The 17,318-nt window shown below is 51.9% G+C and overlaps 1 protein-coding gene across 5 annotated transcripts; it reads left to right on the top strand.

The window, feature by feature from the left end:
- Positions 1 to 2,236: 2,236 nt before the first annotated feature.
- Positions 2,237 to 15,734, top strand: PLEKHB1 (pleckstrin homology domain containing B1). Of its 5 annotated transcripts, none has more exons than XM_061201268.1 (8): positions 2,237 to 2,352; positions 3,567 to 3,642; positions 5,029 to 5,181; positions 5,794 to 5,896; positions 7,001 to 7,040; positions 9,862 to 9,966; positions 13,696 to 13,792; positions 14,395 to 15,734. In XM_061201268.1, exons 2-8 carry the CDS (start codon positions 3,606 to 3,608, stop codon positions 14,529 to 14,531), a joined length of 672 nt encoding a protein of 223 aa, XP_061057251.1. In that variant the 5' UTR covers positions 2,237 to 2,352; positions 3,567 to 3,605; the 3' UTR covers positions 14,532 to 15,734. The 5 variants fall into 5 exon arrangements, with proteins under 5 accessions (XP_061057251.1, XP_061057254.1, XP_061057253.1 ...); XM_061201269.1 differs by lacking the exon at positions 2,237 to 2,352 and adding an exon at positions 2,465 to 2,511; XM_061201271.1 differs by lacking the exons at positions 13,696 to 13,792; positions 14,395 to 15,734 and adding an exon at positions 10,462 to 10,847.
- Positions 15,735 to 17,318: the final 1,584 nt, after the last annotated feature.

The raw sequence follows: 17,318 nt of genomic DNA, 5'->3' as shown, positions 1-17,318 counted from the left end.
TCACTTGTCAATCCACACTCTTCCCACCCATCTGCACAGCTGTGAAGATTAAAAACAATCTCAGTAGTAATCATCATAGCTTCAGGGGTCTACGAAGCCCCAGGAATTATATGCAAAATGTGATGTGTGTGCATTTTTTCCTAGGCAGAGTCGACAACATTTATCAGCTTCTCAAAGAGGGTCATTGACCAACATTTTAGAGATTTATGTCAGGTCATGCTGCGTTTAGATTCTATAGTGGCATCTGTGGTTTTAGTTTGCCAAGCATCCTTTCCCCTTTCCCTTTTTTCTCGTCATAGCGCCCCCCTCTTTGGTTGGGGAGTGGGGAGACCTTTCCCTGAATTCCACACTGATGCTGGAAAATCTTTTTTTCATCTGTTACTAAATCCAGAGAATGTCATCTGGGAGCTGTCTGCACTGTTCCCCCGCCCCATCCCTCTTTGAAGGAGCCACCAAGGGGAGCAGGGAGAGCAGGGAAGAGGGGCAGCACCAAGATTCCCTGAGGCCAGCTCCACCCTACCCTCCCTCCTTTCCGTCCTTCTGCAGTAGCGGCGGCAACTGTAGTCTGGAGAAGGTAGGGGTGGGACATTCCAGACAGACACAAGGATGGAAAACAGCGTGGTTTAGGAGAACTGATTCCTGGGGCTGCACGGAGGGGATGAGCTCAGAGGCAGATAGGATCAGCCCTGGCAGATCCCCCAGCAAGGCACGCACTGCATGAAGGTCCGAGGCACCGGGTTAGCTTGAGGTCAGGATTACAGAAAACCAGGAGCAAGACAGGGAAGCTTAAAGAGCCAAGCTGTGCATCCAGGACTGGGGTGATGGTACGGTCAAGCCCGGCTGGAGGAAGATTGAGCCCCGCCCCCGACCGAGGGAGGAGGGCTGGCCTCGCCCCCCACCGGGAATCTGAGCGATGCTAGTCCAAGACCACCTCCAAATCACAGATGACTTGTTATCCAGTGAACTGAAGGTCAAATAGGGGATCAGTCGGTGGGCCTGGAACTGGAAAGAAAGGACGACTTTCTCTAGGATATATGTGTCCCCTCTCTTTGCCACCCCCTTCCGGTTTCCACTTGGTAGCACCTTCCTGATCCCCTTATCTCCAAGGCGCTTAGGGAAATGTCCCCCTGCAGGAGCCTTCTGGGACATGCTGCTCTGGCCGACCTGGAACCATGAGCCCTGCAGCTCCGGTAAGAAAGAGGTCTCTGGGACAGGAGAAAGGGCCCAGGGCAGGGTGGGTTCCGTTCTCAAGGGATCTTTCAGGCCCTGACAAGCTTTATCCTCTGAATGACATCCTGGGTCTGCTCCTAGGTGGGGGTTTGTGGGGCTGAGCTATTCAAGGAAATGATCCTGGAGGAACAGACTGTGGTGGTAGATAGAGAAACAGTCTTCTTTCTCTAGTTGGGCCCCTTTCAATCCATTTTTGACTGTCCTAGAAATACCTTTCCAACCCATAAATTGAACCACCTAACTCCTCACCTTGAAACCCGCAAGCCCAAGCTCCAGTCACTATGTCATAATGCCCAAGCTCCTGAGCCTGTCATCCAAGGCCTTCATGTTATATCCTTGCAACCCCTGCAGCTTCATCACCTGCTGATCCCCATGCTCTCCCCACCCCCACCCCTGCACTCTACTTTCCAAACACACTGAAATACTGGCCACTCATACTCATCCTTCAAGACCTCTTTCAGCCTCCTCTGGGAAGCCTTCCTGAACCTCTTGGTCAAAGTCAGAGTCTTCTTTCCCATTGTCAAATCATACCCTGTGTTTTGTGTGTTTATGTTGTCTCCTCCACCAGACGGGAAGCTGGGAAAAGAAGAGGAAGGGCCTTGTCGGATGCTTTTTTGTGCCCTCCACTAACGCCCGGTGCCAGGCACAAACTGAGTATCAAGAAAACATGGCAAAACTAGGAGCCTGGTTTCTCCTTGTAATTTACATTTTTCTAGAAAATTAGAGCTCAAGATTCTTGGAAAAAAAGTATTTCATGATAAATGAACAAAATAATGACTTAATAGCAAAATAAAATCGCAGGTGCGGCCTCTCACCTGTGCTCCGGTTGGGCCCCGGGCTACCACCCACGAGAGGCTGTATATTGATTACCCACATCTAGGCCTGCAGACTACAAGTCCCAGAAGGCCTCCTGTCAGCTCATCTCTACACGCCCCGCCCCCTCCCTGGTGGCGGGGCGGGACCGGAGGGCGGGGCCCCGAGGCAGCTAGGCCCCGGGCGCAGCCTGGGGAGTGAACAGGCCCGGGCGCTCTGGGGCGCACAAAGCGCAGGCGCAGCGGGTTGGGAGGCCGCAGCACCAAGTAGCGGCCGTTTTGGCAGCAGCGTCGCAACAGGTGTAGACAGGTGGGTGCATCAAGGGGGGTTGGAGAGGGAGTTTGCACCTGGCCGTCTTATCTGACCTATGTCTGAGCTTGAAGATGGGAGGGAGCGGCAAGAGAAGCAGGGATAAGCCCTGGCCTTCCAACCCAGGTGTGCCAGCCGGCCCTTGCTGCGCAGCAACAGGTGTGAGCTAGTGGGGGGAGGGGCGAAGGCACCATCTCGAAAGTAAGCCACGTTCAAGAACAGAGGGCACCTGGATTCCAATCCAAGCTGCATCACACACATGGACGAGTCACATGCTATATAGCTCAGTTTGTCCATCTGTAAAATAGGAGTAAAGATCCTACCCATCTAGTAAAGTACCCAATAGAGTTGCAGTGGGGCCCAAACTTTGCTGTACACTGAATCACCTGGGTATCTTTGAAGACTGTCAGTGCTTACCTCCTGCCCCCAGATATTCTGATTTAATTATTACTGGGTATGACCTGTGTATTGGGAGTTTTAAAAGCTCCTACTAGAATAATGGTTAGAAGCCAGGACTGCTGGGTGTGAATCCTGGCTCCACTGCTTAATAACCAAGCAAATCTGCGCAAGTGACTGGACCTCTCCAGGCCCCAGTTTCCTGGGAATAACAAGGATTATTGTGGGGCTTCAACGAGATACTAGATGAAAGCACTTGAGAAGTATACCTGGCACACAGTGCTCGATCAATCATAGTTGCTGTTGAACTATTATTTTATGCACTTTGTAAATGGCTCCGGTGGGGTTCAAATGTGAGGGAGGCTTCTCTTATCATGAAAGTCCCTCATTCATTGCCATGATTCTAATATTCTCTGCTGCAAGCGTTTCAAAATTCCAGGGTTTCTAACATTTTAAGAGTTCCTCACTTCAGTCTCTACCTGCCTGATGGACATGCTTTTACAGATCTATAAGTGGAGGCCAGGGAGAAGGGACTTGGTCAAGGTTATGGGGCTGAGATTGGAATCCAGGCTTCTGACCCCCAGCCCCACCCCAGCGCAACGGGTGGCTGCCCTGCTGACCCCACAAGCACAGTGCTCCCATTATGTGCCAGGAGCAGGGAATGGGGAGGAGACAGACAGGCTTGCCCTTGTTTGTTTACTCACACTCCTTTAAACGTTTCCTCGGTGGCTCCCCCAGGGAGGACAGGGGTGGGGGCTTTTCTCTGAGGAGCTGCTGTGGAGCAGCTGATGAGGCCCGTCCTGTGGCTCCTCTGACAGGTTCCGCCTGACTCTGCCCTGGAAAGTCCTTTTGAGGAAATGGCCCTGGTGAGGGGCGGCTGGCTGTGGAGACAGAGTGAGTGACCCTGGGCCATGCCCTCATCTGTCCTGCACCTTGTCCAGGGGCAGGGATGAGGAAAGTGGCCTGTTGGACCTGCACAGTGAACCCTTCTCCCAAGAAATCATGCCCTTTTTATCCTCCCCTCCTTTGCCCATACTCTTCTCTCTGCCCGGAATGTCCTTCACATTCCTGACTGCTTGGTAAACTACTTATTCTTCAAGACCCAGCTCAGATGTCCCCTTCTGTGAGGAGCCTTCTCTGCCTTTTCTCTCCTCACCAGCCCAGCCCCTGCTGTAGCACCAAGCTGGGTTAGTGGCCCCCTTCTTCGTTCCCAGTGCCTCATACATACCCCTGTTATAGCCCTGATAAATATAAATAAACCATCTTTACCTGTGGGCCTCACCACTCGCCCACCTCATACTGGCTCCAGACTGTGAGCGCCTCAAGTGCAGGGACTGGGTTTAATTCTCTGTGTGTCCATAGCACCCATGCTCAGGGCTGGCCACAGAACAAGGCGCAGAACAAAATGAAAAATGCCTCTGTGCTTTGGAATTTGTAAAGCTCTAAGAAGATCTCTTATGTCTTTACCCTTTTCTGTTAAGATTTCCAGTCACAAAATGTCTAAAGCTAGGGCTCAGGCTTCCAGACCCACCTCTGACCAGAGTCATGATCTGAATCAGAGCTGTCCCGGGCTAGGAGCTCCCCACACCCTGTGACCCGTACTCACTTCATTCAGTTCAGCAAACGCTGAGTCCAGGTCCTGCTGGGTGCCAGGACAGGTGAGGTGAGCTATGGCCCATCCCTCTGCTCCCCATTTGGTGGAAGAGGCAGACACTACACAAATGACTGTCACCTGGGGCTTGGCCTTTTTTTTCAGGTATGCTCACAGTAATTGTACACCCCTCAGCAGAATGGATGCAATGGAAACTAAGGGTTTCCTTAAGGCAAGCACTTGATGACTAGCTGTTTTCTGTTAATTCTTGCATAAATCATATTCTGCATTCATACAAAAACAACGCTTTTTCTCTGACAAACTGTACATATAGAAACAAATGTTCAATTGGACATGAATTTAAATTTGTGGAGGTGCTCCATGTCTTGTGACACTTAAAAAAAAAAAAAAAAAAGATTTCCAGCTTCCCCCAAGGAAAGAATCTGATCATTCATTTACCATTCAGCACATTTATGGAGCCCTGACTATGTGTTAGGATCAGTGGGAGGCAATGGGTGAGCAAGACAGAGAGAGGCCCTGCCATCATTTCAGGGGGTAGACGGACAAGGACTGGGTGGTTATAACATTGGGGGCCGGGGGGTAAGGGGACTCTGGGAACCCACCCAGGGCTCCTGCCCCCCAGCAGGCTCTGTGATCAGCCTGCCTGGTGGGTCTGGAATATCGCACAGGCTCCATCCTCCGCCGCTGGAAGCGGAATTGGTTCGCCCTGTGGCTGGATGGAACCCTGGGCTACTACCACGATGAGACTGCGCAGGATGAGGAGGACCGCGTGCTCATCCACTTCAACGTCCGAGACATAAAGATAGGCCAAGAGTGCCACGGTGAGCAGAGCCCCTTTCTCTCTGGCACTGTGACTATGGCCACGGCCCCCCCACTGTGTCTGTCTGAGAACACCTGCTGTTCTCAGGTGGAAGGCTCTTTGCGGCTTTCAGAGGCCTTCCATAGACATTGTTTCTGGGCATCTATCACCTCCAATTCATGTGGGTGTGAATTAAGAAATCAGTTCCTTATTGAGTTCCTACTCTGTGCTGGACCTGGGCCCTATGCTGGGTTCACAGAGGTGAGTCAGACACAGTTCCTGCCCTCTCCAGTGCTAGGAATGGAAAAAGATGAAATGAAATAAGGAGGCTCAGAGAAATTAAGTGACTGGCCCAAAGTCACACAGCAAATTACCTTGATCAAGGCTCAGGCCATAATTATACAGGGAAACTGGGAGATAGATATACCTAACTAGAGAAGCAGGCAATGTGGAAAGATGGAAGGGTCTAAAGAGTTGAGCAGAATCCCAAGGAAAGTGTGTGGGATCAGACGAGGTTGGCAGTGGCAAGTAAAAAGGACTCAGAGAAGTCAGTTCCTATTCTTGTTTCTGGTTTACTGGGGAAACCTGGGGCCTGTGCCCTGTGGAAACCCCATATATGTGTGTCTGCCTTTAGATGTGCAGCCCCCAGAGGGCAGGAGCCGAGATGGCCTGCTGACCGTGAACCTACGAGAGGGCTCCCGCCTGCACCTGTGTGCAGAGACCCGGGATGATGCCATGTGAGTAGTTCCCAGGAGAGGAGGGGGTGGGATCTTGGGGATTATGACCAGACGCCTCCTCCTCATTGGGCCTCTAGTTCCCTAAAGGTAGGAAAAGGGGACAAAGACCAGTGAGCATGGTAGTCTCAATGGAGGCTGGGCAGAGTGGATTTGAATGGCTCATGGTGATTGGTATGGTATCCAGTAAACTGATATGGTTAGGGATGAATTCAGGACTGTTGGGGGAGGGGTGTGCATACCTGCCTCAGGTGTGTGGTCCCTGGTCACTCAGAGTTGGGTATCTAGCAGCCTCTGAGGTGAGCCCTCGCTTGGGGGTGATACAAAGGAACAGACAGCTCCGTGGCATCCTCAGAGGCCCTCCTTCTCACTCGCTTCCTAGAAGATGGCCTGGGGCAGGGGGTACTCTGATCTGAGGGATAGACCCTAACCTGCCTAACAGAGGCAGCCCGTGGGCCCCCCATGTGAGATGCAGATCCACACTGAGAGACTGGGCGTGTCTTCCTCACTCACATTCTTGCCCTTCCCACTCTCTGGCAGAGGGTCAGTTGGCCTTTGCGCTATAGGAGAGTGAAAGAGATGGGATGTGTGGGAGTAGGGGAGGCTGAGCTTGGGGTAGACAAAGCACAGAGCCGCCTTGTCCACCCCAGCCAGGTGCCATGGCAACCAACAAAGGCTCAATTGTCCGGTGTCCACTGGGTGTTCCCGGGGCTCTGGGGTCAGAGCATTGGGGAACTGAGTTTGTAGGTTTGGGATGTGGAGGTGGGCTGCAGCCAGAGAACCAGCCTAGGCATGTCAGAATCTGAACTCCTAAGGGACCACCCAAGCCCAGCTGTCTTTTGTCTAGATGGGGAAACTGGAATTTCTAGAGGGAAAGAGACTATGGACTAAGAATGCATTAGGAGGCTGCAGCTCAACTGAGGGCTTGTCTATGTGACTGGAGCAGCAGAGGGGGTCACCTTTGTCTACCCAAGAGAGTCAAGAGGATCTCCCCCTTCACAAGAGACTAGGGCTAGAGGCTGGGTTGGGGAGGAAAGTCTAAAATGTGGGGCCCAATCTCCTTTCTCCTGAACTCCCTCCTCATGGTCTGGTGGGTTTGCATTGCAGAGCATGGAAGACGGCACTGCTGGAGGCGAACTCCACCCCGGTGAGCCCCCTTCCCTCCCTGTCTCCTCCCCACCCCTACCTGCCATGGAATCATGGGTGACTCAGATTCGGTCTCTGCCAGCCAGCAGTTCTCAGTTTCCATATATGTGAGTGAATAGACTTGTGCAGACTCAGATGCCCTGAGTCCCGAGTGGAAAAGGACAGAAGACATCCAACTGGTGCTTGGAGGAGGGAGAGAGAGGCCTCCAAGAAGGCTTGTTGAAGGGGGTGGCATGTGAGCAGGGGGAAAGGAACTATCTTTTATCCAGCAACTATTATGTCTCAGGTGTGATATAGTTACAATACCAGCTACTCCCCTTGACCGTCCTGTGAGGTTGGGATTATTGTTCTCTCTCTGCAGATGATAAGATTGAGCTTTATTCATCCACACAACAAATATTTACTGAGTTCCTACTATGTGCCAGGCACTGTGCCAAGGACCAGGGATCAGAGGGTAGCTAAGGAGATGTGGGCCCTGCCTTCCTGGACTCAGCCTAATGGGGAGCTAAACGTGAAGTCACAAATTACAGAGTTAGTGATTCCATTGTAGTGGTGGTAACTTCTCTGACAGAGACAGGCAGGGTGCATTCAATGTGCATGCACCTTGATGGCCTGATCCAGGCGGGAGTCCAGACAAGGCTTAAGATGAGACCTGAAGGATAACAGAAATCAACTGGGTGAAAGGGCTGGGGTAGGGTGAAGGGAAGAGCTTTCCAGGCAGAGGGAACTGCAGGTGCAAAGGCCCTGAGAGGGGTTATGATGCTGGCAAGTTGAAGAACAGAAGGAAGGCTGGGGTGGCTGGATCTCAGGGAGAGAGAGAGCCGTGGGGGAAGGAGGGTTAGCAGAGCCAGGCATTAAAAGCTGTGTTAAGGATAGTGGTTTCTGCCAAGAACACTGGGAAGTCATTGAAAGTTTTTAAGCAGAGGAACGGCATGAGCAGATCAGACCAGACTTGTAGTTTTAAAAAGACAGTCTGGCTGGTAGGTAGGGAATGGATTGTAGAGGGTAAGAGTGGATGCCCGGAGACCTGTTAGAAGGCTGGGACAGTGTGCAGGTGACCGCCTGCGGGTCTGGACTAAGGCCTTGCTGGCAGAGACAAGCTGATGAGGATAAGACACATTTAAGAGGTAGAATCAACAGAACTTAGTGATTGATGGAGGTATGGTTTTGAGGAGCTGCCCAAAGGCGTGGTTTTGAGGAGCTCGGGTGGCCAAGCTTGGCCTCAACCCCCATCTGCCTGACCCCAGATTCTGTGCTTGCTCCTTCTACCTGTGGCACGGTGGAGCTCCTTCTCATCTAGAAAAAAAAAGTCCGCTGGGAAGTAGTAGGGCAGACTGGGCTGCATTTAGAAACTCCCTCAGGCATTCACCTGCTGAGGGCCAGGCATTGTGCTTGACCACCCGGCATTGGTTATATCATTTAATCTTCAATAAGAAGGGGTAGGGGTTGGTATTTTTAGTCCCATGTTATAGCTGGGGAGCTGAGGTTCAGAGGGGAATTGACTCGTCCAAAGTCTCGTAGTCTTAAGTCAGTGGAAGAGCCTGCACTGGAACCTAGGTCAGTGAGACTTTGAGGGAAGGGCATTAACTGCAGTAGGAGCTACATGAGCAGAGGTGGGGAAGTGGTATGTGCAAGTGTGTATATGCACACATGTGTGTCTAAAGGCCAGGAGTCTGGCCTGGCTGGAGGGTAAGGCATGGAGGGAAAGAAATAGGAGACATGACCTCTGAGGAGCCATGTCACAAACGGCCTTGAAGTCCAGGTGAAGGAACTGAACTTTATCCTGAGGGTTGTGGGGAGCAATAAAGGGCATTAAGCAGCGGGGCTGTGGTCAGGCTTTGGGGAGCAGACTCAGGCTTCTGGGTGGAGGCTGTGTAAGAGGAGGCTGGGGCAGTGGTCAGCAGGGTGGAGGGACGTGGGTCTGAGCTCCAAATCCCACTTATGCAGGGCAGATCAGTCCCACCCAAGAGGGGCAGGAGGAAGGAGGTGAGGGCTGACCGTTCTGCACTCTGTGACTCTATGAAGCTGCCTTGTGTCTTCTCTGCCTATCCACCTTCCTGCTGCTCTGCTTCCTAAATCTCTCTCCTCTGACCCTCCGCTCCACCTCCCCCGGCTCTACACACACATATGCACACACGCACACGTGCGCGCACGCACACACACACGCACGCGCACGCACACACACACACACATCCCTCTGGTCCCTAGGCTTGCTCGAACTGGGTATGTTTGTACCTCTGTGTCTTTGTACTAGTGTCTGCCCATCTCTGAGTGTTCATGCCTGTGTCTGTCTGTCCTGTGCCTAATAGGAGTGACCTGTGCTTTGTCCCTCCACATCCTGCAGGTTTATACCCCACTCTGGGTGGAGGCTCCAGGAGGAGCCCCTGACCCTGGCTGTTCCAGGGAACACAGGGCTGGGGGCACAGTCAGGACGCTGGCTGTTCCAGGGAACACAGGGCCGGGGGCACAGTCAGGGGCAAGGCTGTGGGGCCAGTGATGGGTGCAGGTGGGTGGGCAGGCAGATGAGAGCTGTACTGTCCTCCCTGGAGACTGGGAGCCTCAGCAGCCTGAAACAGGCGAAGGTGGGCTAATTCTGGAGAGACACTACTGATCCGTCTTCTCTGTGTAACTTTGGCAAAATCACCACCCCTTCTGAGCTTCCCACCATTACCATGGGCTGAGGAAGAAGAGGATACCCCCTTCCCTTGCCCAGCTGGCAGAGGGCTCTGCTAGGGCCTGTGAAGAGCGCCAAGTCTCTCCAGATGTAGAGGGCCTCTGACATCTCCCTCCCTCCCCTTCTTGGGTTTCTGTGGCTTGAGCAGGCCCCAGCTGGAGCCACCGTCCCTCCCAGGAGCCGCCGGGTTTGCCCCAAGGTCAGGTGTGTGACCCGCTCGTGGAGCCCCTGTAAGGTTGAGAGGCGGATCTGGGTAAGTGCTGGCTCAGCCCTCCCGGCCTCCATTCTGGCCACCAGGATGTGCCTCCAACAGTGGGCCCAGTCACATCCCTTCCCTGCTCACAAACATCCCATGGCTCCCGATCGTTCATAGGACACCAACCACAGCCCTGCTTTCAAGGCCCTTGGAATCTGGCCTGGGCCAGACTTGCCCACCTCATCCCCCTCATCCCCCGCGCTCCAACTGCTCTGCTCAACCCCCTGCTCCCAGCTATGCCCGACCTTTTCTGTCTCTCCAGCCTTTGCATGTGTTGCTCTATCTGCTGCAAAGACCCTTAATTTCCTTACTCACCTGACAAAATGATGCTTATCCTCTAAGATGCACCTCAAAGGCTGCCACCTCCTCAGGGAGGACTTCCCAGACCTCCAGGCACTGTCACTCCCTCCCACAACCCACTGCATTAGTGCTTAGTCCTGTCTTCATTCTGCCTGATTTCTAGTTCCTTTATTTTTGTCTCTATTCTCCCAGGAGACCTGGCACTTCCTTCAAGGCAAGGATCAAGTTAGGTCAGCTCTGCCCCTGTGGAACCTGGCACAGTGCTGGGTATACAGCCGGTGCACAATGAGTGCTCAGTGATGGGGACAGTCTATTTTGACCCTCCTATTCCTGGTGCATGAGGGTGGGGTACAAGTAGGCCTCAAGCAGTAGTCACTGAATGGGCAAATGAGTGAATGAATAAAGAGAGGAAGGAAGGAGTAAAAAAAAACCTCTGTTATGGCCTCACTACTGCGTATTATAATTTAGTCCGTGTCTGTCTCCCTGCCACACACCCCTCTCCCCAGTGTTTCTGGAAAGCAGGATTTGGGGATGAATCCCCTCTCTGTCTCCAGCACTCAGCCTGACCTGGGGTGGGCACAGTGGGGGGCTTGGGTTAGAGTACCTGTGGTCAACTGTGAACTCCTTTTCTAGCACAGTGGTGCTCAATGTGGCTGTGCATTAGAATCGCTTACGGACTTAAGAACAATTCAAATGTTCAGATCCTACTTCTGGATGCTCTAATTTTGTAGTTCTGGGTGGGGCCTTGGAAACCTATGGTTTAAAAAATTTCTCCTGACGATTCTGATGTGCGGAACCACTGAGCCCAGAAGTGCTAGGACCACCTCGATGCATAGACATGGTTCTGCTGGATTCTCACTGTGCCTTGGGAGTGGGCAGTGTAGGAAACACTGTCCTCATTTACAGATGAGAAAAGTAAAGCTCTGAGAGGTTATATAACATGACCGGGGTCACTTAATTCATCAGTGGCAGGGCTGGGATTCCCAGCCCAGCATTCTGAGGCATCCCCCATACCCAAACTAGGATACAAGTTTGTTTAAAGTGGGGATGCCTAAAAATTGAATTTAAAAAGCTATAAACTTGAGCTTTTCTGAGGGGAGGTGTCCATTTGCATGTGACCTCCTGATTGACCCTGTCCCCACCTACAAAAGGGGCTGGGCCTGGAGTGGGAGAGGATCGGGATCAAACCCTTAGATTCTGTGAGGTCTCTGGGGAATCCCCTGCCCCGTTGCCAGGTGACCCACATGAGCTTACCTCTGGGCCTCTTAGGCCTGGAGGGTAGAAACAGGTGCCCCACAGAGACATGAGATGGTGTTTTCCACTTTCTCCAGGGCCTGACAGGCCCACTGGCTCACAGTGCAGGGCAGATGTAGGCTCTGGACCTCAACTTCCCTACCAGTAAAACTGGGACTCTGAGTGCTTAGATCTCTCTAGCCCCTTCTAGGCTTAGAGCTCAGATCTTGGTCACCCCTACCAGAAAGCCCTATTGGATCACCCTTGGGGAAGGAGCACAGTAAGGGAAGTCACTTGAGACTGAGCATTGTTCGTCTGAGCCTCCTGCATTGCTCTGGGTCTGGTCATTGTCCCTAACTTGAAACTGGACTTAGAGTTGGGTGACCTTAGTTCCAGTCTGACCCTGTATTTGACTCACTTGAGATAAATTCAATACATTAGGCACCTACCATGTTCCAGTCAGGCCTGATTAGACCCAGTCCCTGCCCTTGTTGGGGGCAGGGGGTGTTTTCTTCAAGTCTGATGGAGGAGACACCTCACAGGGATACAACGACACCATAGAGTGGTTGGTGCTGTGATGATGGAAGTCTAAGGGCCGTGGGTGCCCAGATGGGACCCTAACAGAACCTGAGATTCAGGGAGAGTGATATGTGAGTTGAGTCTAAAAGACAGGTTAGGTAGTTGAATGAAAAAAGGTGAGAAAGGAATCCCTTTCAAAGGGAAATGGCATGGATACTTGAAATCACAGGTGTGCTTGGAGGACTCCCCTTTACAGCCAGACTTCTTAAAAGAGATGTCATGACATGCTGATTCCATCCCTCTTCTCCCAACCATTCTTCAGTCCTCCATAGTCTGGCTTCTTTCTCCAACCACTCCTCTGAAAAGTGTTTTCAAGGTCGCCCACAATTTCCAATAAACCAATGGCTTATTCTCTTGGCACTGGACAAGAGGATGGACAGAAGAGCATATTCAGAAGATAAAATCATGAGATCTGGTGGCTAATATGATGTGGAAGATGTGTGTGAAGACAGCGGTGCCAACCTGATGTCTTGGTTTGAGTGCATGGTGGTGGCATTTAGAGGAAAGCATTCACGGAAGAGCAGGTTTGGGGGGATCGAAGGATGATGAAATTACTTTGAGATGGTTTAAGTTTGGACACCTGGACTTTTAAGGGACCACCTGGACCATTTAGGTGTTAAGCTCAGTTAGAGATATAAGGTGCAAGGGGGCTAAGAAGTCTGTTCCAAGTCTGTTCCCCATGGATAAAATGAGGGTCTTGGATTAAGAGCTTCCATTTAATTCAGCATATATTTATTAGTCCTTGCTATTCCCTAGGCCCTGCTGGCAACACAAATGAATCAAAGCCCTTGCCAATAGGCAGCTCACATTCAGGGTGCAGGCAGGAAAGGCCAGGAGGAAGGCTAGGAACAAGAGGCACAAGCATAGTCCACAGAGAACTCAGGAAGAAAGGATTCTTTCTGAGGCCAGAAGGGCTTCCTGGAGTGGGTGACTTTTGAATTAGGCTTTGAGGGGTTGGTAAAAATCTAATGGGGGAGGGAAGAGGGCGGACAGTCTATTCCTCCCTCCCAGAGAGAACACTGACCATTCTTCTCTGAGCCTCCATCCCCAGCTGTGTGGCAGAGTGAATAATGCCTGCTGTAAGGATGAGAGGAAATAACACATGTCAGCATCTCCCTTAGGACCTGGAACATGGTGGATGCTTAATAATACTTTAGTTACTTCCCATCTCTACCTTTCCTTTCCCTTCCTTCCTCCACAACCCCCTTTTATTTCCTGGCCAAGGCCCAGGCCCCCCTCTCCATAACCGGGAGAGTAGAGAAGTCCATTGGGTTTCTCCAGGTGTCATCACTGGACAGCTGCTAGCAAATATTAGACTATCTATCAAAGGAAGTAGGGAGCCATGGAGAATTTTTGATCAGGGGAGTGCTAGGTAGGAAGCCAGGGCAGGAAAATGGCATCGCTGGGAGCTGGATGGAGGGGCTGAAGTATTAGAGGACAAGGGCCTTGTGGGGAGGTAGGGTCTTTCTTCAGGAGCTTGCTGGTATCTGGGGACCCATTTGTAAACTTGGTGTGGTGGCTCTGTGGGCCCAGAAGGGCCTGAACCAGGTGTGGGGGGTAGGGGACAAAAGCCGGGCCCAGCTTTCCGGCAGCTGACCAGGCAGGGCTCCCCAGGTGCGCGTTTACAGCCCGTACCAGGACTACTATGAGGTGGTGCCCCCCAACGCTCACGAGGCCATGTATGTCCGCAGCTACTATGGACCGACCTATGGTAAGTCTCCGACCCACCCCTCCCCCTGCCTCAGTTCCCCCCCCTGGTCTATCAGTAGGGGCCAGGCCCCACCCTTTTAGTGACCATGGATTTTCCCAGGTGGGACCCTCCGCAAGGCCCCCTCCCCATCCCATGACTCAGAACGGTTCTTGAACCAGAGCCCCGCCCCACTCCAGAGCTGACCTCTTCTCTACGCCGGCCCCTATTCGCTGGCTGCCTAGCAATACCCATTCTTGAGCTGGTAGCGACCCCTGGTGGCTAATGCGGGAAAGGCTACCTCCTCTCTCTCCAGGGTCTGGCGGTTGGGAAGGCCCATCCATCATCAGGTGCAGTCTGGAGTTTCTTAGAGACCCCGGGGTTTCCTCGCCAGTCCATCCTAGCCCCACGGTCCCAGAACGTCCGTAGCAGATCCAGGGCATAGAAGCCGTGGGAACAGAGCGCGCGTCCTTCCCGCATCAAGGCCTCAGTTTCTCCGACTGGGGAGCAGGAGAGTGGGCTCAGTGCCTTATCTTGGTTTGGGCTGGAGTCTAGCAGAAGGAGGCGGATGATCTCTTTGCTCCCTCCTCTTAAGTCCCTGGCCCTCACGGGCTCTCTCTCCGCAGGCCCCGGCGTGACGCACGTAGTGGTCCGGGACGATCCTTGCTACAGCGCGGGCGCCCCCCTGGCCATGGGCATGCTTGCGGGAGCCGCCACAGGTGCAGCACTCGGCTCGCTCATGTGGTCGCCCTGCTGGTTCTGAGCACTGGACCCTGCGCGTAGACCAGAAAGACCCCTTTCCTGCTTGGTCCCACCCTCCACCATCCAAGCCCTGTCCCACTTGGCCCCTTAGTTTCCATTAGCCCCTTCTGGGCTCGGATCGTTCCTCCCACTCCCCACCCTCACCCCGCACATCAGAAGCTATCATCCCAGGCACAAACATAGCTCAAAATTCTTTTATCTACTGCTAGACACCCTAGAAATCCGTTATAGACAAATATGGGTATGTTTCCCCCAAACACGCCAGGACACAGAAAATGCAACTCATGGGTCTTCAGGTTGCCCAGGCACTGGAGATACAGGAATCAGGTTCTTTTCTTTGGCAGCTCCAGGCTTGGTGGGGCAGACTGGAGTAAACAAACACTTTACAAGGTGGAGTTATCAGTCTTTTGACAGTATGATGGCAAAGAGTGAGGAAGGTAGGCTAGGAGTAAAGTTGTTGGCAAGAGTGCAGAGCCGTGAACATAATGGCACATCCAAGGAATTGAATGGGAGTTCATTTGGGCTGGGGTGTGGGCAGGGGTCAGATCATGATGGCCCTCCGGGCTAAGGAGGTTGCTGGCTAAGGGGGAGGTGTGAGCTTTTTGGAGGGAAGTTTCATGATTGCACCATAATGAATATATTGCCTGTTTTAATACCCAAACCCAAAACACTCCCTGAGTTTAGCCCCATCCTTCCCAGCTACCAGATTTCTGGGTCCTTTGTTCCTTCAGTGTTCAGAAAGCACCTGTTTTCCATGTCAAGGTGCCTGGGGCAGCAATTGAGCTGAACCTGGTGTCCTCTTCCTGGGGGGCAGGTGAGCTCTCTTTGTGACTCGCCCTAGGTTGGTGCCTCCATCAAGAAATGCATTTCTATTCCCCAAAAGCTTGGCCCTCTATCCATAGCTGTGGCTATCACCATCTCAGGCTTTGTCTCTTCCTTCACTCTGGGGGAGATGGCAGTGTTCACCTCTGGGACCTGGTCCACCTTTGTCTCAGTCCTGAAGGCCCCACATGTGCTTCCCTGCAGGTGGCCCAGCAGTCTCCCCATTTGGTCCCCTTCTAGTCTCCTCCTCCATCCTGTCCCAATCACTAGTAGAAATGCTAACATCCCTGCCCAGTAGCCAGAGTAGCCTGCTAAAGTTCCCTTGTAGATAGGGGCTCCAGTTGCCCTGCTGCAGAGACTAATAAAGGTGTGGTTGGCTCTAGCCCTGACTCTGGCTTTGTTTGTTCCCCCAGGGGGGCCCTGTTTCCCTGGAACACCTCTATGACTCAGCATCTACTAGTGCCCTCTCTGGTATAGTGAGAAGAGTGTGGATTCTGAGGTCAGGTAGAATTGGTGGCAGCATGTTAGCTGTGCAATTTAGGGCAAGTCACTTAACATTTCTGTATCTTGCTTTCCCCACCCATAAGCTGGCAGGTTGAAGTTGGCTGTCCCTGAGGGCTTGAGAGGAGAGGCTGCATCAGAATCTCTGTCATCTGAGCAGATGGATGATCCAGGTCATGCCCTGCCTGCTTTCTGAGAGCCCTGTGGTGTTGGGTGGGGTCTTTTCCAGTAGGTTCCCGTCCTTCTAGAGTTGAATCAATGAGTTGGACTCATAGAGACAAAGGTGGCCAGGGAAGGAAACAACCATCTAACATCAGGCCTTTTGAGGCTGCAAGTAACAGGAACCCCCATGCTCAAACTGATTTAATCCCAAGAAGGGAAAATATTGAGCCACATACCTGAGAAGTCCAGAAACTGCTTGGTCCAGGGACTCAAATATTATCACTCAGACTTTGCTTTGTTTCCATCTTTACAGCCACTGGGCTGGCTCATTCAGAGGTTGCAGTGATATTCAGCAGCTCTAGACTAATGCCCTCCTTGGTTCAAGTCTAGCCAAGAGAGCTTCTTTTCCTCCAACAGTATGAATAAAAGTCCTGGCATGAACTTTTATTCAAACTGTTGCACATTAGCCTGAATTGGGTCTTGTGGCCATCTCTGAATCTACTGTGATCTGGAAAAGATGGTCTACAATAACAGAGCTTAGAGCAGGGGTGGGGTAGTGTCCCAAAAGAAATTTAGGGCACTGTTCCCAGAAGTAGGATGAATAGGTGAGAGCTGGGTGGCAAAAATATCAGGTATCCACCTCAGCCACATTCCCAGACACCAACTTAGAGGGATACGTAAACAAAAAGAAATGATTCAATGAAATTCGATAGGAACATGGTGCAGTGGGAGCTCTGAGGAAGAGGTATCCAACTGTGCCAAGGGGACTGAGGAAAGCTTTGGGACAGGAAGTGAAAATTTAGGGTGAGCCTTGAAGGATGAGTAGGAGTTTGTCAAACAGAGAAAGGAGAAAGAACAGATGGAAGAAATGGCATGAACAAAGGCCTAAAAACATTTTGGTCTTGAGAGCACTGTGAAGTTCAGGAAACAGTCTGATGTCACAGCAAGTTGCATGGTGAGGAGTGGTAGTGGATGGACCAGGTTATAGAGAACCTCCCACAACTGGGTTAAGGGCTCTTTTCTCTGTGCATCTATGGTCTTAGGGCTACATTTATCATGGTCCTGATGATACCATGGTTATTTCCACTCACCCCACCAAACAGGGCAAGAAAGATGCAAATGCATGCTCCAGGTGCAGTTTGCTTCAAAATCTCTCCACTGATGGTTGTAGCATGAATTTTTTATCTTCCAGCTGTTCACTAGACAATTATTAAATTATTCACACACATATTAAGACAAACATTAATTCTCACAGACAACACAGTTTAATCTGGAGGTGGCCTATGGACCACATCTGGCCCAC

This window comes from Eubalaena glacialis, chromosome 10 (genome assembly GCF_028564815.1).
Source record: "Eubalaena glacialis isolate mEubGla1 chromosome 10, mEubGla1.1.hap2.+ XY, whole genome shotgun sequence".
In the NCBI taxonomy this organism is placed as follows: domain Eukaryota; kingdom Metazoa; phylum Chordata; class Mammalia; order Artiodactyla; family Balaenidae; genus Eubalaena; species Eubalaena glacialis.
The sequence above is the reverse complement of the archived record's forward strand: the minus strand, read 5'-3'. Positions and strand labels throughout refer to the sequence as shown.